General features: G+C 46.5%; 1 protein-coding gene and 1 long non-coding RNA gene across 3 annotated transcripts; one reads left to right on the forward strand and one right to left on the reverse strand.

The window, feature by feature from the left end:
- On the reverse strand, positions 1-26,227 carry LOC102402738 (glycine receptor subunit alpha-4). The gene is made up of 9 exons (XM_006048182.3): positions 25,851-26,227; positions 20,931-21,061; positions 20,588-20,655; positions 19,716-19,939; positions 19,507-19,589; positions 17,297-17,437; positions 14,210-14,424; positions 8,623-8,772; positions 1-2,175 (listed from the first exon to the last, which is right to left on the reverse strand). Exons 1-9 carry the CDS (start codon positions 25,919-25,921, stop codon positions 1,885-1,887), a joined length of 1,374 nt encoding a protein of 457 aa, XP_006048244.1. The 5' UTR covers positions 25,922-26,227; the 3' UTR covers positions 1-1,884.
- On the forward strand, positions 5,860-8,787 carry LOC123331866. 2 transcript variants are annotated; one of them, XR_006548667.1, is made up of 4 exons: positions 5,860-7,167; positions 7,331-7,558; positions 8,016-8,088; positions 8,653-8,787. It is a non-coding gene; the product is annotated as an uncharacterized LOC123331866 (long non-coding RNA). The 2 variants fall into 2 exon arrangements; XR_006548668.1 differs by lacking the exon at positions 7,331-7,558.
- Positions 26,228-26,432: the final 205 nt, after the last annotated feature.

Consider the following 26,432-nt stretch of genomic DNA (forward strand, 5'->3'; position numbering starts at 1 on the left):
TTCAAAGGGGTATTGCTTGTGGCCTCTCATTGATTGGCACTACCTGGGCAGAAATGGGAAAACAGGGATTCTCTGCCCCCTCAATTTAATCTCCTTTCTTAAGCCAGTCCTTTAGTTTGGAAGCGCCTTGGCCACCATAATTAATATTTTCAATAAGATTAATTTCTGGTCCAGCTATCCTGGTCAGCCCAGAATGCTCGCCACAAAGCCAAGAGACAAGAGGAGTATCTCCACAAAGAGCAAAGGTCAGACAAGCTCCATAGGGAAAAGGGGGAAAGAAAGCTGAGCTCTTGGTTTGTCTGTAGGATCTGCTTTGGTCATTGGATTTATTGACTTTCAGAAAATTTTGAACACCTGTTTTTAAGGAAAGGAGAAAAGGAGGAAGCGAAAGGGAGGGAGGAAGATATGGGGCAGGGGGGAGAGAGAGAGAGAGAGACTGAACTTACATAGTTAATTATTCTAGATTCGGAGAAAAAGACAAGATGTTTAAGAGATTGTTTGATCACTTCTGTCTTCCAGCTGTTTAGCCCTGCACTTTAATCTTCCTTTTTACAGTTCTTCCCAGTTGGATCATTTCAAAGGACTCAGAGTACCAAGCCCATGCTTCCCCATGTCCCAGTGTCAGGCCTGAGATGAGCGCTTCCACACTCTTTCTGTTCTGATATTTTTGGGTAGTTTCAACTGACTGCTCCACCTCCTCACTGTGGACAGAGAAGGGAAATGAGAAGGATTAAGAAATACATCCAAATTTTGGTTTTCTAGCTTCGACAACTCCATCCTGAGCTTGGCCAAGTCAATGTTTGTTCAGGATAGGAATCCTCTATATACCTAGTTCCTTCCCAGGAGCCTCGTAGGCCGCTTTATCCTGGGCATGGTTGCATGGCATTATTATTTGCTCACTGAAAGGAGGTGAAGGAGCAAGTTGGAAATGAGAGGTCCTGGGAAATAAAGAGACTTTAGAGAAAAGAAGAAACAAAAGTGCAGGTAACAGAAGACTCTCTGAGGATAGTTTCTTATTCTAATCCTCCTAGGCCCTACCGCCTTAAGCTCAGTTTTCTTGAAAGCTTTATAGCATCATCAAGTAACTTTCTAAAAGTCTAAGCATCTTTCTCTTTTTACACTCCACAGCAGTCAAACACACCCTGCCATGATGCTAGCTAGTTAGGGAATACAACAAATATGTCTGAGATCAGGAAATTTGGGTAGATCTGGAAAGGTGGTCTTTCTGAGAGTCCAAGATTCCTGACCCCATTTTAACAGTGTTGAGGTTCCAAGGAAACTTAAACCTTTCTGTTGGGTTGTATAGCAACACCCTACCCCAGTGTAGCCGATGACTGTTCCAAGCTGAGTAGTGGGGAATCTGTCCCCTTGCCTTCCTCCCAGGGTCAAGGAAACCTGACTAAGTCACACAGGGCAGCACTTGGGGATGGGAAAGATTCCTGTTTGGCCCGTGGTAGGAGGGACAGAGGGCATGGTAAAGGTCAGACTCTGGGTAGGAGGTGGCAGGGCAAAGATTGGTACAGGTTAAGATGACAAATGCCAGAATCTAGTAGCAGTGTTCTGAATATCCTCTACCAGAGAACTTAAAAACAGAGAAGCTCCAGTCAGGGTTATCCTGGCCACAAGAACATAGCCAAACCTTACTTTCATGAGAAATGGGATAGTATATGGAGAAAATCTGGATGAAGATAGGTGAGCCATCTTTCTAAGTACAGCCACCATTGGCACCATGCATTGTAGCTCCACATAGCTTTGGGATTGGCTGTTGAAGTTCTGAGTAGGAGATCAGGAAGGAGCTGTCCAAGCCCTTGATGGAATCTACTGGAGAGGGAAAGCCCACAAGGGGAAAGCAGGAAGCCAACAACTGGACTCTTAAGCTCCTATTCACAGTGCCTGGTGGATATCTTCTGACCGTAGCACTTTATAGACAACCCAGTAGAAGATGTTGAAGATGAGGAAAGTGAAAGGGAAGACAGCACGGGAAATGGTGTCAATCCTCTTGGCCTGGTCCACGTAGAGTTTTCGCATGGTTTCTCCTTCCCTTAGAAGTGGGGCTGGAGGTTGGGGGCTATAAATGCCAGAACCTTCCATTGGACCTCCATCCCTTGCCTGCAGGCAGTGGCCCAGGCCATAGCCACGGAAATAAAAGCGACTTTCACGGATGATATCTTCTTCCTGGAATTACATGGAAGAAAAGGCAGAATTTGAGGTCACAGTTCTAATGTAGAAGAATAGAGACCACACCACACAAGTATCTCAGGTGATGCTATGCAGACAGGGTAGGTGGATACACAGGCTCATTGCATGCTTTTTTATGGTCACAAAACTACTCACAAGATAGATGTACACTAAGCAGCTATACATGGTACGTATGGTATATGTTTATGATTCCATTTGCAGATAAGCCTTGAGCTGCCTTTTTAAAATGCGTAACATCATTTAGAGCCATCTAAAACCCAGGAAAGTGCCAACTCACTGTGAGAGGCACATCTCAATGTCAAGTTATCTCTGACTGGTAATAAACAGAATAAAGAGAACAATGAAACCTTTAGAAAGCACAGCTGAGATAGTTAGACTTGGAAACTTGACTTTAATGACTTCCAAAAGCTGAAGAATTATGTTTCCTTGTACATAGTATCTTTAAAAAAATGTTTATCTCTGAAAATTCCAAAAGTTTTAAATAACCTAGTGGGTTATCTGAATTAGGGTAAAGCTGATTATGCTCTTGCAGATGTGTGTGCTTCTAGGGTAACATTTATTACCCAATACACATTCCATTCATGTGCAGTACATGAATTCTGATGAACACATTAACACTGAAGAGGTAAATTTTATCTAAGCATTAAGTAATGTAGCAGACTACACAAAGTTCATTTGTCCAATAAAAATGACAACTGACAACCTTAAGTAGCTACAACACAGCTGGGAGTTAGGAGGTAAGGCCAGAAAGATAGGTGGATAGAGACCTAGAGAGAGATGGAGAGGGAGAAAGAGAGGAAAAAGAAGAGAGAGAGAGAACCAAAGCTCCCGAGTGATCAATAGAACTTTAGGTTCGATGCACGATACTGGATGCTTGGGGCTGGTGCACTGGGACCACCCCAGAGGGATGGTACGGGAAGGGAGGAGGGAGGAGGGTTCAGGATGGGGAATACGTGTATACCTGTGGCGGATTCATGTTGATATATGGCAAAACCAATACAATATTGTAAAGTTAAAAAAAAATAAAAAAAAATTAAAAAAAAAAGAGTCTTTCAGGGCCTAATTCAGAGCCTATTTATTGTTGGTTTCTACAATGGCAACCCACTCCAGTGTTCTTGCCTGGAGAATCCCAGGGACGGGGGAGCCTGGTGGGCTGCCGTCTAGGGGGTCACACAGAGTCGGACACGACTGAAGTGACTTAGCAGCAGCACACAACCTCAACCCCATTTTGTCTCCTTCTAAAGGACACACTGCCATCACAAGTGGTGGTTCACAACCTGGAAATTAGACCTAGGACAGGTAAGTATATACTACAACCTAGGAATACTTCATTCAAAGATGGTTATAATTTTTTAAAGTATCAATGTTTATAGCAGTAAAAGCTTCAGCTATGTAAGAAATAACCTCTTGTGGGATGGTACCAACTATCTTCTCAGTTTGCTCAGAATTGAAGTCTTCCTGATACTTATGACTTTCAGTACTAAACAGAATAAGGCACATGTATATATTGAATGGACGTGACAGATATACATAAAACGTAGATAAAGTAGATTTTACACATGCTATGCAGTTAGAAGGACATCATAGGGTGTTTATCCTGGGACCTCTATAATTATAGTAACCCATTTAAAAGTGGCTTCATCAATGAGATGTTAGTGTGGTTGGTCCCATTAATCCCTGATTATCCTAGCACTAGAAGGCCTAGCCTGTCACTGGGCATCAGAGGTAGACAAGCTCAGGTCAGAGATTTGTCAACAGATCCTATCTCTTTCTCTGCCTGCTGCAGGCTCATACATGGGAAAGGACATCAGTCTGGCTCACCGCTGTGTGCCCAGTGCCTAGCACAGTGCTGGCATCTGATAGGCACCCAGTAGTTATTAGTTGAATGAATGAATGGACTGATGAGCCACATGCGGAATACAGGACAGGGAATGGCTTTGTTCTCATGAAGCCAGCATCCTCTCAGGATCTCAAACTGAAGAGTCTACTCAGAAGAGAATCTTAGCTACAGAGTGCCTGGCAGAAAAAACAATTGCTTCCTGCCCCACCTCTGCACAATGGCCTGAGGCCCCTTAAAAAGAATGGCATAGTTGGCATAGGGAAAGGTCTCTCTAAGTCTGCCCACCAGAGAGCCTTGCTACCCAATCCTTGATTTTGCCAGCCTCTGTGAAGAGAGTTGTACACGTGTGCATGCATGCTGAGTCAGTTCTGTTATTCCTGACTCTTTGCAACCCTATGGACTGTAGCCCACCAGGCTCCTCTGTCCCTGAGATTCTCTAGGCAAGAATACTGGAGTGGGTAGCCATTCCCTTCTCCAGGGGATCTTTTCCACCCAGGGCTTGAACCTGTGTCTCCTATGACTGATGCATAGCAGATGGATTCTTCACCCCTGAGCCATCAGGGAAGCCCTGTACATGTGTAGGCCAGAGGTAATTCACCCTTGTGGTGGTGCTTTGACCCTGAGTTGTCGTGGTGGGGAAACCTCAGCTCTTTCGTTTAAGTTCTTTACACAACCTATCACCATAGGCCTTGGCTCACTTCACCTGTATTCTGTAGTTCATTTTCACACTGTTTCTTCATGACAGGTTGTGCTGGATCCAATTTATGGATGAAGAACCATAGGTAAACAAAATTTCTCCCAAGTAAGTGAAAAATGTCCCTTGGACTGCAAGGAGATCAAACCAGTCAATCCTAAAGGAAATCAGTCCTGAATGTTCACTGGAAGGACTGATGCTGAAGCTGAAACTCCAATACTTTGGCCACCTGATGCAATGAACTGACTCCTTGGAAAAGACCCTGATGCTGGGAAAGACTGAAGGAAGGAGGAAAAGGGGACAACAGAGGATGAGATGGTTGGATGGCATCACCAACTCGATGGACATGAGTTTGAGTAAGCTCCAGGAGTTGGTGGTGGACAGGGAAGCCTGGTGTGCTGCAGTCCATGGGATCGCAAACAGTCAGACATGACTGAGTGACTGAACTGAAGTGAAAAATAAGGGAGTAAATAAAATGAAGTTTTCTTTTGCTTTCCAGTTCAGAGTCCCTCAGACTCCCTGTTCCCCATTGCTCATCCTAATCCCTGTAGATCTCGAGCTAGAGGATACAAGCATGGAATGTATTTGTTTGCAGAAAGCTCTGAAAGAGAAAGTTAAATCCAACTTTTGCTATTTCTGTTTCTATAGATCTAATTATTTTCCCTTTTCTCCAATCACAGTAAACCTAAAGAGAATTATTTGGAACTATTTTTCAAGCTGGAAAAAGCTATTTCCCACAGGAGAGGAAAAAAATGGCCAATAGTATAAGTCACCCTGGGCTCTTTAAAAAAACTTTTTTTTTTTTTAACATATTGTACTTGTAGTTGGGGTAGCAAAGATGAGTGGGCTAAAATTCAAGGGTGAGGGTCCTGAATTTGGGTATTGCTTATTTAGGCCAAATTCAGAGGTGTGTGCGTGTTTGTGTGTGTGTTGGGGAGGGACAGTGGAGAGTTAAACTCCACTTTGTGGCTTTCATGCTTCCCAGGTGGCGCTAGTGGTAAAGAATCTGCCTCCCAGGGCAGGAGACACAAGAGACACGGTTGGATCCCTGGGTCAGAAAGATCCTCCTGGAGAAGGAAATGGCACCCCCCTCCAGTATTCTTGCCTGGGAAATCCCACGGACAGAAGAGCCTGGCAGGCTACAGTCCATAGGGTCGCAAAGAGTCGACATGACGGAGCACACTAAACATACTTGTGGCTTCCATGGCTGTTGAAATGGAGCATTTTTGTGGCAGATATCTATAGGGGAGGAGGGCTGGGGAACTAGAGAGGAAAGATATTCCAAAATCAAGCAGGGATGGGAATGCACAGTGTGGGAGATGAGTTGTGAAGATGGGAAGGATGGATCGATATTGAGTGATGTATATTGAAGTGAGGAGAGGAGATTGGAGAATGGGGAAGGGTCCTGGGAGATGGAAAGAGGCAAGCAGGGTTCTGGGACCAAGTTCCTGAGAGGATTGGGCAGTATTTTAAATTTCTTCCATTTCTCAAGTTATTCTGTTGATAATGGTAAGGCTTTTTCCTCTGTCCATCTTGAAAGAGAGCCCTTGCCAATAAGTCTGCAAAGATTGGCGGACTGGATTCTGTGGCTGCTGTGTCCAGAACCTAGTGCCAGGGCCTGTTGAGGTTATAAAAAATAAGAAACAGACCCTTCTGTGTGAGGCTTCTAGACTAGCTAAGAAGACAAAGCAGAAATGTCTAGGAAAAAAATAAGCTATCTTAGACTGTGACATGGAAGGAGACCACTACAAAGTGCAAATGGATGGTTGAGATTTGGGATTTGAGAAGAACAAGATGAAGTCTGGAGCTTGATGAACAGCTGGCTGACTTCTGGAATACTCCTAACTTGCTCTTGGCTAAGGGATCCTTGAAAATCCTATGGAGTCTCTCTCTCCCTTAAGAGGGCTCCTCTCAGACTGAAAATCGCTTCTCTAGCTGGAATAGCAGGGTCCAGAGAGAGGTTCTAGAAATGAATCAACCCTGTATCAACTTTTTCAGCCTGCTCACTGACCTCCAGGATTTGGCTACATTTCTTCTGGGATAGCAATGACTGTAGGAAACTCAAAAAGGGACAGAACTAATGATACAGGTAATGGTTTTCAGGTTTTATCTATATTAATCAAAAGCCTGGGCCACTTTGAGGCAGGATCCAGGTGCCTAAGCAGGGCCCAGGCTACTGTTATAACTATGTAATAATTGAGCACTGATTATGACAGGCTTCATTATGAGGTCAGGATCACCCTGTATATGACCAGGAGGGGATAGGCTGTGGGCAGTTGGAGGTTGGAGAGGTGTAGGGAAGGAGGTGGGACAAGTGTCACCCTGGAGTAGCTCTGCAGCGACTGCAGCAGTCTTCTGTTACCAGGACACCTGTAGAGGCAATTTAGCTGGGAAAAGAAGTCTGGAACGGGTTGGCAGACTGTTCTTTTCTAAGGTAAGCATGGAGAAGGCACCAAGATTAAAACCCCTATAAAGATAAGATTTGGGTACCCGTGGGCAGGTTTGACACAGCTAAGGAGGTGGGATCAGTTAACTTACAAAAGGGTGCATCTACTTTTCTTGCCCTTCTGCCAAGTCCATATGTTTTTTCCCCTGAGCCTCTGCCTAGGATGCTGCTGCTGGATAGGAAAGGCTTTTAGGACTCTTGATCGGTCCTACTCAAGGAGGTGCAGTTGTGGATCACTCCACTAGAGGGCGTGCTTCCCAGGCCGCAACTCAAGGACTGAAGCCGGGAAAAAATTGATGAATTCCGACGAACCACTAGATGAGACAAGAACACTGCCCTCAGCAGAAAGGACCTTAGCAAGGAACATGAAATCCCGGAGGTAGCTTTTGAGATATTTTTAGTGCAGACATATGGTAAGGGTACTCCAGGAGCAGCTGAAATGGGAGGTGGGGCTGTTAGGAAGAGAGAAGAACCTTAGAGTTAGAGTGGCCCCAACAAGCTCGAGCCAGTTTGCTTAGATAGATCATTGTTTTCTTTCCCCACCCAGAGATCATATGTGATTTAGTGCCTCCAGATTAGGCAGTAAACAGGGAGTTGGAGCTCAGGATAGGCCAGAACTCGGTGTGTCTGATGATTAAGTGAACCTTATGTAGCTCAGCAAAGGCGTTTAGTTTTGCTCATAACTGGGCACTTCCTTCTGTGACAGTGGCCCAGGCACTTCTGTTGTCATGACAGTGTACCTAGCACCTATTGTCTGGGCAATGGGCCGGGGTGGGGGAGGATGTACTGCCTCTGTTGTCATGAGGACAAGATCCCTACCTACTCTGCTTCCCCAGGTGATCACAAACAAGAATGAGAGAAAATAACAACTCATGCCTAACAAATCTGATGCACCCAATGGAGACCAAGGTGAAGAAATGAAAAAGCCAGAAGATGCAAGTGGTAGTGTTTAAACTAATTCCAGCTTAGTTATGGTGGGGACCCTTTATAATGCTCCCCTAGAAAGGCACCAATGCCTGACTTGAATTCTTAACCACCAATCAGTATACGACAACCTGGGGTACCTTCCTCCTGGGTGGGAGGAGAGTCAGGAGCAACCACTACTAATTCTCAAAGCAATCTCGTGGTAAGTCAGTCGATAAGGTTCTAATATTGGCTAATATATTTGCAGTGCTTACTATGCAGGGGAATCTGCCCATGCCCTTAATTTACTCTGCTAGACGGCCCTACAGGAATGAATGTCCCATTGGACAGATAAAGAAATGGAATCAAAAAGGTTAAAGTACTTAGCTTATTTGTGACCAGCCTGGGACTAGAATCCAGGGTTCCTGACTGCCTGTCTAGTCCTTGCACTCTAGATTGAGTCTTGGTTTTGGGGAGGAGTAGTAGGAAGGAAGGAGTCCAAAGGAGAAAGGAAGTGGGCTCCTCCCTAGTTATGCTCACCATGCGGTGGCGCCTCTGCCTTCTTCGAAGTCGAATGAATTCCTTATGCTGACGAGAGACAAAATTGACAGCAGCGTACTCCAGCAGGGCAGCGAACACAAAGAGCAGGCACACGGCCATCCAGATGTCGATTGCCTTCACATAGGACACCTGCAACATCCATCAATGGAAGAGTCAACCTTCCTCGAGTTCTTTCATGGCCTCTTTACTGGATTACCAGCCTGCATCAACTGCCTGCTATTCTGCAGCTTTATCCTGAATTTCTTCTCGTGTTTAAAGGACCTTTCCTTGATATGTCCCATTATCTGAAGGACCACCCATCATGCTTCACCCCTCTGCCCTCTTCACCCTCCACTTCCAGCTACTTTTCCTGCCTATACTTCTTTTCCTTCCTTTCTTTCTCCTTTTTGAACTTCTGCTTCTGCTTCTTATTGTCCTTTTCACTCTTATCCTCTTCTGATTCTTTTCTTTGAATAAAAAGCAATGAACATGAATGCTGGATTTCTTTGCCTTCTGTTCTGTCCTAGGATAACACAGCTGTGGTGGTAATTGGGCAGGGTGTGTTATTCACAAGTGAGACATATGAGGACATTCGAGGCCTAGAAGGGAAAAGTCTTAGCCAAGATTACCCAGTGAGAAGATGGCACTAGGGCTTAAGGATTCTGGGCATCAATTTAGCAATGCTGTAAATTACCTAGGTTGCAGTCTCAATACCAGACTATGAGTTCCTTCCTTTCCTTCCTCCATGTCTATTCTTCCTTTGACCCTATGATTTTTCCCTGACATTCTTTGCAAGAGACCCTGGTGAGGATTTGGAATGAGTGGAGAACAGGGGCCTCTTCTCTCACAATGAAGAGCAGAACAGGGTAGGGATCCAAATGGGGTGCACCATCCACCCCCTGCTATGGATGTTTCTGTCATTTCAAGAATGCTGGCTTCTGCCTATCCGGTCCCTAGTGGTCTCCTTTACTACCTGCCTTGGTAGCTTTCAGGTACCATCAGCCCTCTGTATCCATGGGTTCTGCATTTGAGGATACAGAGGGCCAAACATAAGGGACTTGAACATCTGCTGATTTGGGTATCTGCAAGGAATCCCGGAAGCGATCCCCCAAGGGCACTTGAGAGATAACTGTACTTTTCTCTCCCATTTCCTTTGTGAAGATTAAATGCTCACTTCTCTTGAAACAGGGTTGTGGCTGGGTGGGACCAGAGGGGAGGGCAGAACTCAGGTTTATGAAGTCCTTCCACTTCCTCAATCAGATCACCTCCTTACAAAGTTTTGAGCGGCTAAGCTCACCTTATGCGGTTCCCCAGCAGGAGTAGGATTCATGACAGGCAACTTCTTTCACTAGCCTCTGCTATGTTGGACATTGAGGATGTTGCACACTCCAGGTAAGGAGCAGGTCTCACAAAATCTTCCACCTCAGTAGCTCTTAATCAGGGCTGACCCCCACACCCATCTCCCTGCACCGCCCCCCCCCCAACCAGGGGCATTTCAAAATGTCTGGAGACATTTTTGGTCGCAGTTTTAGGGTGGTGCTAGCAACTGGCTTCTAGAGGCCAGGGATGCTGCTAATATCCTACAGTGCACAGGACACCACCCCTCCGCCAACTCACACAACAAAGAAAAATGATCTCAACCAAAATGATGATAGTGCTAAGATGGAGAAACTCTGCTCTATTTCTTTTAGGGCAATTCTATTGAGATGATAGTGGTGGGTTGCTAGGCAACCCTGATTAAGCATCCCTTGGTGTTTCTACTTTGCCACCTACAAAAAGGGCCTCCTATTTCATTTACCATCTCCCAGTCCCACTGTGCCCCCAGGGATGTTAAGTAAGTGCTATGAAAATCCACAATGAGGTAATGACAGGGGAGGTCCGTGAAGGACTTTGGATCATCAAAAGAAAAGGACACCTTAAGAAGCAGGAAGAAAGTCTTGTTAACAATAAGTGTCAACAATGCACCTTAAATATCTCTAGAAATCATCCACTCACTATCCTGGCTCATCTGAAGGATTGCAACAGCTTCCTAAACAATCTCCCTGCATCTCTGCTGGCCACTTACAATCTGTTCTTCAAACAACAGCCAGAATTTTGTTTTCAAAATGTAAGTTTGATCATATCACTCCTCTGCTTACAACCCTTCAGTGGTTCTCCACTATCCTTCTGATATAGGCAGTGCTCCCCTCGGCATGACACCTAGCTCCTGCCTACTTCTTCAGCTTTACCTTGTCCCTTGCAATCTATGACCCTGCCATGCTGATCAATTTCAGTTGTCTCCCAAGGGGATCATCTCTTTCTGTGTATCTTTCCTTCACCTTGATGATTTTTACTTAAATGTCCACTTTAGATACCATATCCTCTGAGAAGTCTTCCCTAATCATCCTGGTCTGGGTTGATTGCCCTTACTGGATGTGCTCAGGTTACCTGCACCTGAGCATCCATCAAATATACCTGGCTCTTTCCTTCACTAGATTGTAAGCTCTTCAGTGGCAAGGACTATTTCTATCATGTTCGCTGTTCTATCTCCAGTGCCTAGCTAAGAGCCTGGCACATAGTATCTTTTGAATTAATGAATAGGTGGATGGTGTATTTGTCTCTGCTAGTTCTGTTTGCCCTCTTAATCTTCTTTGTTACTACCTGCCCCAAGAGCTGTGACCCATTTAGATGACAGGATTTTGAAAGAATTGGGTTCCTCCTTCCTGTTTCAACTTTAGGTCTAATCTGTCAGTCTCTAGTAGAAACTTCCATTAAGCCCTTCCATTATACACTGAACCAACTGGAAGTTGTATAGATCAAGAGCCTGGCAAAGAGACAATGATGGGTGCCTTTGGGAGCCCTAGCCCTCATAAAGGCAAAGATGGAGTGGCTTCCAGTAGCATGGGAAACGGCCATCCCAGTTGAGTTCCCTTACAAAGTGACCCTCGGCTGCTCTCATCCTGGACACTAGACTAGTATTGGGGGTGAGATTGCTGTTGCTTTCAAAAGCCCCTGATCTGGCCCCACATTTTCCCTTGGGGCTCCCATGAAATCTAATGTTGCACAAACTCAAGAGTGAGCAGAAGCTCTCTGACTTAGTCCCTTGCTCTGTGGGGCTGGCCAATGAAACTTTTTAGTTTAGGGTCTATGCCTGCGTACTTTGCCATTGGCCAATGAGGACAAGAAAAGGTCATCAACATAGAGAACAGACTTATGGTTGCCAAAAGGGAGGTGGTGGGGTAGGGAAGGACTGGGAGTTTGGGATTAGTGGATACAAACGGGTATATATAGCATGGATAAACAACAAGATCCTACTGTATAGCACAGGGAACCATATTTAGTATCCTGTGATAAACCATAATGGAAAAGAATATAAAAAAGAATGTCTATATATGTATAACCTAGTCACTTTGCTGTACAGCAGAGGTTGGCACAACATTGTAAATCAACTATACTTCAATCATATATATATATATAGAAAAGGTCATCAAAATCTGATGAGAAGGTACCAAATACCACAACCCCCACCCCCAACCAAACAAAACCAAGCAATCCTCCAATAAAGTACATTCTTTCTATATGAGAAAACAGAATGATTCCTGGGAGCAGATGGATGGTGTTTGCTCACAGGAGGGGACTGGAGAAAGGAGTTCTCTCAGCAAGAATAAGGCATAAACTGAAGCAACTCCCTGAGTTAGAGGAGAATCTCCTTATATGGCAGCGGCAATAAACTAGGGCAGGGTTCTTAGGTCTGAACTACTTTTCTTCCTCTGGTCTCATGCAAGGCCACTACCACAGCCCCATCTGGCCCTGTAGGCTTCACCTAAGCCCAGTCTGCCTCTCATAGCCTCTTCAATATCCTTGCCATTTAGAAAACACACTTACAGGCCTACCTCAGAGATGTTGTGGGTTTGATTCCAGATCACTACAATAAAGCAAATCGCACAAATCTTTTGGTTTCCCAGTGCATGTAAAAGTTACGTTTACAATACACTGTAGTCTAGTAAGTGTGCAATAGCATTATGTCTAAAAAGACTATATGTATACTTTAATTTAAAAATACTTTATTGCTAAAAAGATGCTAACCATCATTTAACAACTCAGGGTTGCCACAAACCTTCAATTTGTGGGGGAAAAAAAGCAGATCTGCAAAGCACAATAAAATGAAGTGCCATAAAATGAGATATGCTTGTATAGGAAATTATCTCTGACAATTTTCCCTGTGACATGATCCTAATCTCAGCTTTGTCACTATCTGTCCCTAGAGGAACTTAGGATCATCTCAAAGGTTTCCTGGTGATTCAAAAATAATTGAGAGCACTACCAGCTGCTTTAGGCCTAGGTCCACTACCCAGTCCTTTTCACCTAGACTCCTAATAATTATAACAATAGCTAACACTTATTGAGTGATTATTATGTGCCAAACACCATTCTCTCTGTTAATACATTATCGTATATATTTCTTGCAATAACCCTATGGAAGAGGTAATATTCCCACGTTACAGGTGAGGAGACTGAGAAGGAATTTACCTGAGATCACCATTAGCAAATGATGAGGCTGGGACTTCAATAAAAATCTACCTGTCTAAAAAAAAAAAACAAAACTACCTGTCTCTAATCTCCTATTCTTAACAACTATTGCCCCACCACCCCAGTATATAGGAAATTTGTAAATTCAGTCTGAGTGTCCAGATCACCCCCTGTTTAAGTCCCCAGTAAAAGTCTTCTTAGGAATAAACACTGGGAGATATGAGATCACAGGGCCTGGTTTCCAACAAAACAGAGCAAGAGGAAATATATTCACTATAAGAGCCATAAAAACTGTGTTGTTTCGCTTTCCATTATTTCTCCATGGCATAGTACAGTGCCTGGTACACAGTATGTGCTCAATAAATATTTACTGAATGAATGAATTAGCTTGCTCCCTGATCATCTCAGAGCCTTGCTGACTTTAAGGACATTGAGGTGATGACCTCTAAATTCTGTTTATGAAGACATTAGGCAGGGAAAACCTGGGTCCAGTCCCATCAGCACAAATCTCTCTGTGTAATCAAAATATCACCTGGCCCTAGAAAATCTGAGTCCACTGACTTTAATTGCTATTTGCTGCCTCAAAGTTTTCTCACCCCCAAAGAAGGGACATTGTCTCTAGAGCTCTTCATGATAGTATCTGATTTCTGACATAGTGAGAAACAGACATCAATTTAAAATCCTTGTATTTCTTTGATTGTTCCTTGTGAAGTATGACCTTGAGAAAGTCATTCTATCTCTCTGGGCTGTAATACCCTCATCTGTGCCACGAGGCAATGGGGCTTTCTACTTGCTGAGGGTCTTTTGATCTTGGACATGCTAGTATTTCCTGATGAAAGTCAAAGTCAGCACTGTCTACTCATTCCCTAGCCAGACAGCATCTGCAACCCCAGTCTTCACACTGTTTGCAATGGTATTAGCAGTGTGTTCCAGGGGAAGAGAATGCAGGACACTTGCTCTTGCTTGATGGCTCTTCTCTACTTTAAATCTGAGGAAAATAGTCAGTGGGAGGGAATGGGGGAATGAATGGGAAATGGGGAGCTCTGTGGCAAGCAAGGTCCCTGGCATGTCTCTTCACCTTAGGCAAAGAGGCCCGGGAGCCAGAGCTCTGAGTTGTCATGGTGAGCACAGTGGTGATGCCTAGGCCCACTCGGGCAGGGGCAGCATCCATGTTGATCCAGAAGGAGACCCAGGACAGGATGACGATGAGTAGGCTGGGGATATACATCTGAATCAGATAGTAGCCCATCTGTCGTTCCAGGTGAAACTTTACCTCGATGCAGGTGAATTTCCCTGCAAGGAAAGAGGTGAGGTGTCAGGCCGCAGGTTCCCAGCCAGCAGCTGAAACTGAGAGGCAGGAGTAGGGCAGCCCTATCTCTGTGGGCCAGCCTCTGGGCACCTAAGCTGGGTCAATAATTGAGCCTTTCAAAATGGTCCCAGGTCCCAGATGTATGTTTTGATGAAGCTCTCAGAGTAGCCAACAGGGACCTGACCTCTTCTTGCTCCAAGCACTTTAGTTGCCAGCAGAAGGCCTTCCCCATGACAGTACTGAAAGAGGATTAAGAGTGGGAGGACTCCAAAGCCAGGCTGTATGTGTTTGACTCCTGAAGCTTCTGCTCACTAACTGTGTGACCTCAGGTGAAACACCGAAGCTTTTAAAGTTTCAGTTTCCTTGTCTATAAACTAGAATAACAACAATATCCATTCCATCACTTGACAATTGTAGGAATTAAGTTAGATGATGCATTTGAGGTGTTGAACACGTAGGCAGCTGGTACTATTCTCATGATTAACAAAGCGATGAGCCTAGACTCCACTCCAATCTCAGCATCCTTGCTGGTGTGTCCTGGGACCCCTGAAGCTCTCCAGCAATGATTCACTGAGATAAACACTGCCTGTGTCTTAAGCAAGTAAGAAGAGCTGGATAGCAAGTATCTGGAAACAGTGTCCAACAGAGACCAGCTCTGGACGGTGGGCAGCGAGTTCCCAGACAGCACTGGGCAGCAGCGTTCTATTCCACCAACAAAAAGTGTGTTGGCCCCGGGCAATGTACCAATGCTCTCCTCCTCTGACAGTCACCTTCACTTTACCCTGCTTCCCACGCTCCAAGGCTAAGAAAACACTAGCTCAGAGCTTCCCCTGGCAGTAGATGCTTAGGATAACCAAGGCAAAAAGCAGAGGATACGTATGTTGTTCTTTTATTGTGGCCTGGTCTTGCTGTTAGCAGGCCTGATTCCTCAAGGTTAGTGATTTCATCAATGACTGACTAAGACTTTGTCATGCGTGTGATGCTGTGATCTCCCACTGAGTCCACCTCACTTCATCCCACCCCAGGCTTCTAGCCATGAAGTGTTTTTGATATCTGTATTTTCTTTCTTTTTTTTTTCTTTTTGATGATAGTGCTTTTGTTTTCCATGACAAAATGGAATATGACTTGTTTAGCATAGAAAAAATGTGAGAGGTAGAGAGGGAATAATAATATTCATAAACTGACATTTATCAAGCCCCTACTAAGTGCCCTGACTTTGTATAGTTTATCTCATTTAAACCCCATAGCAACTCTTTGGGGCAGGTAAAATTATTATTTCCCATTTTACAGGTAGGGAACGGAAGCTCCTTTGAGATTATGTTTCTTGAGGGTTCCCAACTAGTAAATAGTGTGGCCAGAATTCAAACTCAGCTCTATCTGATTCCAAAGTTCTTGCTCTTATCACACTGCTTTAGAAACACTTGGTGCTATTTTCTTACAGGATTTTTAAACAAATGCTTTTGGTTTGTTTCTTTCACCACAATAGAATCATTCTGTGTATACAACTTTGAATCTTAACCTTTTCCACTTGTATTTTCCAATGTTGATATAAGTGCCTTGAAAGCATCCTTTTAGACCTCTGGATAATATCCCAGCAAGCAGATGTGCTATGTAATTTATTTAACTTCTGCCCTATCGGTAGATATTAAGAGCAGTTCTGAGTTTTTGCCAGTATAAAGTGACCCAGGAGCCCTCTTGGGGTCTAAAGTCAATATGATTTTTTGGAATATTTCCTTAAAATAAATTCCAAGGAGTGGAATTCCTGGATCAACAGGTAGGGAAAAAATTTAGGTTCCAGACTAAAGTTTCTTAGTGTGCCCCCTGGACCACCTGCATCAGAATCTTCAGAATTCGTGTTCAAATGCAGATTTCTGGGCATCACTCCAAGCACATGTTATCAGAATCTCTGAGACGTAGAACCCAGGAATCAACATTTTAACAGGCTCCCCAGGGAAATATGATGCACGCCAAAATTTGAAAACCATAAGTCTATATACAAAGTGCCAGTTTTTTTTTCCTGAAAAAGTTTACACCAATTTCCACTCCCACCAGCATTTTCTAAGTTCAATGCCTCATTCCTCTCCCCAACTATCTGCACCCCTGCATACACAAACACATATTCATAGGCTTGCGCCCAAAGCATATCAGCACACCATTGGAGGGACCCAGGATCTCCCTTCTTCAGCTTGTGGCCCCTATCTCAGCGTCACAGCTCTTCACAACAGCCAAATGGTAGGTGGAAATGAGGAACCTACAGCGATTAGGGAAGCTGCAAAAGGAAGGTGCTCAAGCTGGAAAAGCAGCTGCTCTTCATTTCCTGACCCAGTTTTCACACCTGGGAAACCATGTCAGTTCATGAGACTTGGGGACTGGAGATACAGTGGCAGGGGGTGTGGACAGTAAGCCAGCTGGTGCCCTGAATTCTGTTCTCTCCTGGTTCAATGTAGTCATTGAATTCTCCCAGATGTAGAAATTCCTCACTTTCCACATGAAGTTGGCCTCAGAACAGGTGGAACACTCCTGCCACTCACTGACACAGGCCCATTTGTTCTGCAGCATGTGATAGGGACAAGAATATGGGCTTTGGTGGTGGAACATGGGCTTTGAATTTGAAATCAGTCATTTACTAACTGTGGGACTTGGATAACTGATTCAGTTTCTTAGAATCTCAGTTTTTTCTTTCTGAGAAATGGGGCTGATCACCGCTGCCATAATGAGATAAGACATATGAGAAACTTAGCACGCCATCGGGCACAGATTGGACCGTCAATAGAGGCCAGCTGCCTTGCTCCTTTCCCTCCCATTTGGAGGCCCTTTGTGCAGCCCACAGCCAGTAAGATCCTAGGTTTTTTTTACCTGTGTTGTAGTGCTTGGTACAATAGCCTAGATCCTTCTCATCCCGCAAGATAAACTGAGGCAGAGTCAACCCCTCGGCCACTTGGACAGCAGGAGCATCTTCCAGCCACTCAAACATGAGGTCATTCATGGTGTAGCCAACTGAAAGTGAAAGAGATGGCAGAGGGCTGCAGAGTGTGGGTGTTGGTTGGGGGTAGGGAGAGGATTAGAACTGGCAGGAAAGAACAGATGAGGACTAAGACCTGGGTTTTAGGAGTTTCATGCTCATCTGGGAAAGAAAAACCATTCTGAAGAGGGTACTTGATCAACTGCTTCATGTGCCCAGCCTAAGTGGGTAAATCAGGAAGATTTCAGATTCCTCTCCTACCTAGTTTTCAAGCATTAGAAAGTCCCAAAGATAAATTATTCTGACAGACCTAGAAAGCACATCAAGAGGCCTGGAAAGATGTCAAGGAACCCAGCTGGGAACCTCCTGCCCCATCTCAAACCCAGGGGAGTAAGCATGTGTACTGACCACATACCTTGAGCTGAGCCAGCCTTGGAGCTGGGGCTTCTGCCACCTCACTCCAGGGAGGAGAGAGCTATTTATACCCTGCCAGCCATGCATGGACCAATGTGCATACCACAGACTCCTAGCCAGGGCCCTGAACTGGGGCAAACTGAGAGCTAACATCAAAAGTGCCAAGTTGCTCACGGAGAGCTAGAATTTCGTGAAGGCTCTTGCCACATAGATGACTATATTCACATGTTGGGTAGAAATGGGAGCAGAAACACAAAGGCTCACAGATGTCCAGTGTAGGGCCTTAGCCCAGAGTAGCTTTGTGACTTTAGGCAAGTCACTTCCCCTTCTCTAAAATGTTCCACTTATATTTCAGAGGAGGTAATGAGGACTTGGACGTGAAGGTGGTTTATGAACTCTAAAAAGCAGACCACATAGGACATATTCTATCCATCACTATTATTATATGTTAGAAACAGACAGACAAGAATTTTCTGAGGATCAAAAATGCATAACTCCTGATCTCGCAGTCTCACTTGCCCAGGAGATGGCGAAGAAATGGACATGGGCGATGTCCAGTCTTGTCATCCTTTAGCTTCCCTGCACTTGGGACAGCCGCTGCAGGCTGTCACCCTATGCCCTTGGTAGCCCTTGGCTGACCTTGGTGCCCTGGGCACTGTCCTATGCCTAGAACTGTCCTCTCTCACTTCTCTACAAAAGTAATCTGTACACACTGCTATATGTAAAATAGATAAACAACAAGGGCCTACTGGATAGCCCAGGGAGATATATTCAGTATCTTTTTATAACCTATCATGGAAAAGAATCTGGAAAATAATACATATATAATGGAATTACTTTGCTGTACACCTGAAACTAACAAAACATTGTAAATCAACTATGTGCTGTGCTGTGCTTAGTTGCTCAGTTGTGTCCAACTCTCTGCAACCCCATGGACTGTAGCCCACCAGGCTCCTCTGTCCATTCTTCAGGCAAGTATACTGGAGTGGGTTGCCATGTCTTCCACCAGGGGATCTTCCCAACCCTCAGGTCAAACTCAGGTCTCCTGCATTGCAGGTGGATTCTTTATTGTCTGAGCCACCACGGAAGCCCAACAACACTGGAATCAGTAGCCTATCCCTTCTCCAGGGGATCTTCCCAACCCAGGAACTGAATTGGGGTCTCCTGCATTGCAGGCGGACTTTTTATGAGCTGAGCTAGCAGGGAAGTCCAAATCAACTATACTTCAATAAAAAAAAAAAGTTGCCTATGTTCACAAAGAATCAGGGTTCAAAGACTGCCCCATCCCTGACAACTCTAGATGTGTATAGGCATCTTGAATATGTTAACTCAAAGGAAGTAAAGGTAGAATTACTGCAGGCACTGTGAGAGGGAACGTATCTCTGGACACAGGAGGTACTCCTCAAATGGCATCCAGCCCAAGCACCCTGGTATATAAGGTTGGGACCTTCCCATCCCCCAGCCCTATAGGGCAGCCAGACCTGCAAATAGCCAGGGAATGGAAAAACACATTAGACTGGGTGTTCAGGAGCTCTGGCTTCTAGTCTTACCCGGGCCAAGATCTGACTGTGTATGTTTGGGGAAGTCCATCCCCACTCTGGGCTGCCCTTCTCCTGTCTGGAATATCACGGCATGGGGTTGACTAGTTGGTATCTCAGGCATCGCTCTGTGACTTTCTAGGGACACTTACAGCTCTCCAGCTGCATTGTGCAGGTCTGGATGTCCATGGGGAAGTTCTTGAGGTCCATCGGGCAGGACAAAATGAGAGTCAGCCTGGCAGGGACAGGAAGAAAGAAATCAGGCTGGCTGAGTGTGGCTCAGCACAGCACAGGGACCTTCCCCCCACCCCTCAGCCTCTGCCCCTTGCCCCGAGTTCTCCTGGCCATCTACCAGCTGCACCTGATGCTGTAGAGCACGTTTCCATTCTTGAAGATGCGCAGCAACTTGTTGTCTGTGGTCACCTCGTGGAAATTGGCCCCTTTCTCATTGGCAAAGAACAGGTCTGGCTTCCAGATTGAGTCCAGCATGGAGGGATCGAGGTCCAGCGAGTCATCAGGATATTCTCGGTAGGCCAGGCGTGGATCGTTCCACTGCTGTCGCAAGAAGACATTCACCCGGTAGTCCTGGGAGGGGACAAAGATGGGCCCATCAGAGGCAGTGTTTATTGCAGGGACTAGCAAGCTTACCACAGGAGGGCCATGAGGAGGAAAATGCTGGGAACACATCTCAGGGGAAGTGCACATTTTCCACTGGAGAAGGAGACAGGCTTGGGCTAATATGGCAAAGATGGGAAGGGAAAAGACATTTATTAAGCTCTTACTATGTGCCTGAGTCTTTGCTAAGCGCTTTCTTCATATGCATCATCTTATTTAAATCTCACCTCAACCCTGAGAGGAGAGTGCTGTTATGATTCCCATTTTACAGATGAGGAAACTGAGACAAAGAGAGGTTTAAGTAAATCTGCCTAAAGTCATACAACTATTATATGGTAGAGTCTGAGATTGAATGCAGGTTTTTCTGATTAAAAGCCTGTGCTAGTCTTCACGCTATCTTCCAAACTCGACCATCTGCTGCTTAGGCTAGTCTGCCTTTAGCCACAAAAACCCTGGGCTGGGGAAAGATAAACTCCTAGTGACCACCTTTGGACATCCCATGGCTTTAGCCATGACACTGAAACAGGGAGAGGATGGCAGAGGAAAGACTGGCTTGCTATCTGGTGGGCTTCTCCCATTCACACTAGAGAGGTAGTGGGGGGCATGGAGATGCTTTACCATGGTAGTCTCGGTGACGGAGCCAAAACTGTTGATGAAGATGTTGCAGGTCACATTCACAGGTGGGCCTAAGGGTAGCAAAGCACAGCCATATTGGTAGAGCATTCCAGGAATCTGGGAGAAGATTCCAAGACTGCCTCTCTGAACTGGAGGCCAGGGCACTGCTGGGAGAAGGCAGTGCCTGGCACACAGACCCAGGGTGATGGGGTGGGGATGCTCCTTCTGAGCTGTGAGTGCTAGACCTGTTCCCCAGCCTCCTGGCTCTAAGGTAGGCAATGGGGGTGGCTCAGTGTCCCCAAAGGGAGTGGGGAGGGGGAGGTTTTGTAGGATGAATACTTCTTACCTTTAAAATTAGGCCGAATCCTGGCATCATACCCAGATGTTCGCCCCATAAGCTTGTCCAGGAAATCAGAGGGGGACATGGGCTGGGACGCCTTGGTCCCAGGTTTGACTTCCTCTTTTGCCAAGGCCACTCTGGACAGGAGAGAGTTAATCACTGAGATCAGTTCTGTGTGCATGCGTGCTAAGTTGCTTCCATCATGTCCAGCTCTTTGTGACCGCACGGACTGTAGCCTGGGGCTTCCCCGGTGGCTCAGCGGTAAAAGAATTCACTTGCAATGCAGAAGATGTGGGTTTGATCCCTGGGTCAGGAAGATCCCCTGGAGGAGGGCAGGACAACCCACTCCAGTATTCTTGCCTGGAGAATCCCATGGACAGAGGAGCCTGGCAGACTACAGTCTGTGTGTGCTCAGTCATGTCCAACTCTTTGCAACCCCATGGACCATAGCCCACCAGTCTCCTCTGTCCATGGGATTCTCCAGGCAAGAATACTGGAGTGGGTTGTCCTGCCCTCCTCCAGGGGATCTTCCTGACCCCGGGATTGAACCCGAGTCTCTTATGTCTCCTGCATTGGCAGGCAGGTTATTTACCACCAGCACCACCTAAGAAGCTGGAGATCAGTTATATTCTACTTTATTACAGATCCTTCACTTCCCTGTTCCCACCCCACTTTGGCTGGTCTCCATATCAGTGAGGAGATTAGGAGATGGGTTTCTGCTTGTCCACTTGCAAATGAGAAGAACAGAAACAGCCATAAGCCAACACAGCAGCTCACTAGTCAGTCCTAGACAATTGCTTTCCCATATATTAGATCTTTTTGCTCTCACAGTGCTCATGTGATGGGGGCAAAAACTGTTATTTCCATTCTACAAGTGAGAAAACTCCTTCCAAAGAAGGAGTGATCTGTGGGACTGGAAATCAGTGCAGCCACTGTGAAAAACAGTATGGAGTTTCCTCAAAATATTAAAAGTAGAACTACCATATGATCCAGCAATTCTACCTCTGGGTATTTATCCCCAAGGAAACAAGATTACTATGTTAAAGAGATATTTGCACCTCTCCCATGTTCATAGCAGCATTCTTTGTAATAGCTAAGACATGGAAAGCACCCAAGTGTACATCAACAGATAAATGGATAAAGAAAATGTGATATATACATACATACACACAGTGGATGGAGAAGGCAATGGCACCCCACTCCAGTACTCTTGCCTGGAAAATCCCACGGATGGAGGAGCCTGGTAGGCTGCAGACCATGGGGTCGCGAAGAGTTGGACACGACTGAGCGACTTCACTTTCACTTTTCCCTTTCATGCATTGGAGAAGGAAATGGCAACCCACTCCAGTGTTCTTGCCTGGAGAATCCCAGGGATGGGGGAGCCTGGTGGGCCGCCATCTATGGGGGTCACACAGAGTCGGACACGACTAAAGTGACTTAGCAACAGCAGCACACACAATGGAATATTACTTAGTCATAAAAAAGAAGGAAAATTCTGCCATTTGCAGCAACATGGACAGACTTGGAAGGCATTATGCTAAGTCAAATAAGTCAAACGAAGACAAATGCTGTATGATCTCACATATAAACATGGAATTTAATACATAAATAATAGATAGATGGATGGATAGATAGATCAGTCAATCAACTAACCAAAAGAAGAATGACTTGCCCAAAGTCTCACAGCTGAGGCCTCATCCAGTGTTTTATTTCTGATGGTGTCTTTTTTTTAATATAAATTTATTTATTTTTATTGGAGGTTAATTACTTTACAGTATTGTATTGGTTTTTGCCATACATCAATATGAATCCGCCACGGGTATACATGTGTTCCCCATCCTGAACCCTCCTCCCACCTCCCTTCCCATATCATCCCTCTGGGTCATCCCATCTTTTGGACTCTGATGGTTTCTTGAACACACTCAAACATGAGTGACAGAATTAACGTAGCTGTGGCCACACTTTGTACATCTGGCCTAGCCAAGGATGGGAAGGGCTCAAGGGCAACTGACACCCCTAAGAGTTGGTTTCAGTTGTTTGGCCTTCATGCTGATCTCTCAAGGGCTAGGACCCAGCTTCTGGAGAGGGCAGTTTGGCTTCTGCTCCAGCAAGAAGCTACATTCTGAGCTGGACCTCAGTCCAGGCAGCTGCAGGCAGATGAACTTGCCTTCGCAATAATATAGGCAGAAAAAAGCAGGGCTCTAGGAGCAAGGGAAAGACTCCCAGTAAAGAAGCCATGCTGCAAAAGTCAACTCCCATCTTATCTCCCTAAGAGCTTCATTTCAAGGAAGGGGCCAGTGTGCTTTGGCCTAAACTAGAGGCCAGCCCTCTTTTCCCCCGACAGGTTTTCCTCTAAGGGGAGCAAAGTTTCTCCCATATGCCTGCTTGTCTGCTTACCAGCCAATAGCTAGACCAGGGACCAGGAGTTCAGCAAGGGCTTGAGGGCAAGGGTGGAACTGAAGCTAGACTCCTGGCTGGGCCCTGTGCCTCCTGCTCCATCCTGCTGTCATCCCTAGAGCCAGCTCCCCTGTGCTGGGAGGTGAGGTGACTGCTGTCCTGGGTCTGAGTCTCCTTTGAGCCAGTGGGCTCCTCTTTCCCAGTAAATCTATGCACCTGCCAGTGACTGATATAGTAATAAAAATAGCTGAGGCACCATGCTAAACGCTTTATCTAGTAGAGTTCTCACATGAGTCCTCTCAATAAGTACCATTATTATCCTCCTTTTATAGGTGAGGAGTGCAAGATGGAGCAATTTGTTCATGATCATACAGTTTCTAAATGGTAAAGCCAAGATTCCCACCCAGAGCTCTTGACTTCAAAACTAAGCCTATCCACAGAGGTAAAGAACAGACTTTTGGACTCAGTGGGAGAAGGAGAGAGTGGGATGATTTGAGGGAATAGTATTGAGACATATACATTACCATACGTAAAATAGATAACCAGTGGGAGTTTGATATATGACATGGAACCCAAAGCTGGTGTTCTGTGACAACCTGAAGGCGTGGGGTGGGGAGGGAGGTGAGAGGGTGTTTAGGAGGGAGGGGACACATGTATACCTATGGTTGATTCATGTTGATGTATGGCAAAATCTATCACAATATTGTAAAGTAATTATCCTCCAATTAAAATAAATTAATTAATTAAAAAAAAACTAAGTCTATCTACTGCAGTACTAAGATACGAGCAGCCCCAGGCAGGCTGCCAAGGAACCAGAGTTGGGGAAGGTCAGTGGCAGCCTCACTCTGACCCCTAGAGTCCTGCCTTCTCAAATCCCAAGAGCAAGAGGAAGCTCTTACCCTGGGAACAGAGGCCACCTTGGCCCTGAGCAGGGGTTGCCAGAGCAGGTGGCTTAAGCATGCTCTGAAAATCCAAGGAGGCGCTGGTGCAAGCAGAAGTCATCCGTGGCTTCACCATGGGATGTCCACACTGGCCAGGTGCTGCTGCTAGCCGTCTGCCATCTGCCCCCCGCCCCCAGGGAGGCCACATGGACCTGAGTGTGGAGCAGCCAGAGCCTTGCCACCGTCCTCAGCTCCACTCTCATGTCATCTCTCCCACTGGCCCCAGTCCCAGGACTGGCTGTGAACTCAGCTGTCTTGGGCCCCAACCCCCGTGGCAGCCCATCTTTTCCAGGGCTACCTCATTTGTGGACCTGAGAGCAGAGTCACGGTGTGTAGACTCTCCTTTCTCCCATTCATTCCTGGAAAGTTCCAAACACTGGCAGGACTCAGGAGGCTCCAGAGCTGGAAACCTTTCTCATGGAAGGCCCTGGGATGGGGCAGTGGGGAGAACTCCAATTCTGTTATTGGGTGCCCAAGTGACCTTGGCCAGGTCACCTGCCCTCTCTAGGCTTCAGTTTCCATAAGTTCAATGAAGGACTTGGGCTCAAGACTTTCTAAGGGCTAACCTTGCTCTAATCACCAAGAGGGCTTTGCTGCCACCAAAGCCTGGGCCTTAGTATAATTTCCCCTCCATCAGGGCCAGCAAATGCCAGCTGCGTGCCCCCTTCTGCCTGCATCCTCATATCAGCTCCAGCTGAGCTACCATTGCCATTCTACTTTGGGCTCCTTTTCACTCTGAAGAAGTTTATTCCCTCCCTGCCAATCCCACTGAATCCCTGCCTGCCCGCTCGTGTCTGCCAGCACATGAGAAAGAGGCTCCTCAGAGGCAAGCAGTCCTGGGGTGCTCCCTGAATGAAGAGGAGGATGATATTGTGGTGGCACTCACCCACCTCCACCTTGGGAGGCACTCTTCTGACCAGTTCAGCCCAGGTCACAGCCATCTTTCCTCCAGCATCCCCTGTCCACCTAGCTTCCCCTGTCCACCTAGACTGCCCCTGCCCCCTGCACCAGCTAATGAGAAAAGTGGGAATCGGTGGGGGGGCATTCATAGGGAGCCCAAAGCTTGTCTTGCCCCAAAGTCCAGGAAATGATGGCCACATAGTACCACTCCAGGGAGCAGCCAGGTGTTCCCTGGGCAGGGTAGGGAGAGTGCAGAGGGGCCAGGTTTGATCGGCCCGGCTTCATCCTAATGTGGTTTGGGGAAAATCCTGGCTCGTTGTAACCTTTTGGGTGAGCAGCTGGCAGAGGTTGGTGTCATTTGTAAGGATTTGAGGAGCGTGTGGTCAAGTTGGGAGGGAGATAGGGTTGGAGGGCAGGACAGATGGCTTCTGTTCAGGGGCTCACTCCCTAGCCCCTACCCTGACCCAGGAAGCTCTCACCCATGCAGAAGCCTCCCCATCACCTCTGGGGCTTTGACATCCTTCACAAAAGGCTCCTGGGATCTCAATGGAGGTGAGTGAGTCCGCCTCTGGAGCCATACTATCCATGGGCTTTTGGCAAACTTCAAGGAAACTCTGCCGGAGCCCCAGTTGCCCCCCTCCCCAGCCCGTGTTTGCATGCATCTCCTTCTCACCCCCACTCAGCTCACCTGAGGAGGACCTGCCCTGGCAGGGTCCAGAGGAGAAGGAAAGAGAGGGTTGCTGGAACAAGAGTTGTCATCCTGTGGGGACCCTGGAGTCCTTTTCTCAGCCTGGCTGCCAAGGTGAGAGGGGATACCCCGGGCAGGAACGCCGAAAGTACAGATCCTTCTTCCTGCTCAGGCCGCTCTCGCAGGGAACCTGAGGGGGGCCGGGCTAGGAGTGGCGTGCTCTCTCCCCACTTCTCTCTTCTTTGCCCCGTCCCTCTCTGTCAGGGGGCCAGAACTATTCCCCTGGAAGTGATCCTGACACAGATAACCCCACCGGCTCCTGCTCGAGCTCGCCTGGGGCTCCGGAGGGCCTCAGCCTGCCTGCCTGCCGGGGTGCTGAAGGAGATTCTTTTTGGGAAGCAATCACTCTCTAAACCCCGGAGAGTCTTGGAGGAGATGGGGGAGGGAGACTGTATGAAGATGTTTTCCTCCCTCCCACCTCCCCTTGAGATGCACCCTCTAGAAAGCAGCAATTTAAAGGCACAGTCGCCAGCAGCTGGAGTCGGGTTCAGAGCGAGTCCGTGTGTGTTGTGTGCCGGGGAG

This window comes from Bubalus bubalis, chromosome X, assembly GCF_019923935.1.
Source record: "Bubalus bubalis isolate 160015118507 breed Murrah chromosome X, NDDB_SH_1, whole genome shotgun sequence".
Lineage (NCBI taxonomy): Eukaryota > Metazoa > Chordata > Mammalia > Artiodactyla > Bovidae > Bubalus > Bubalus bubalis.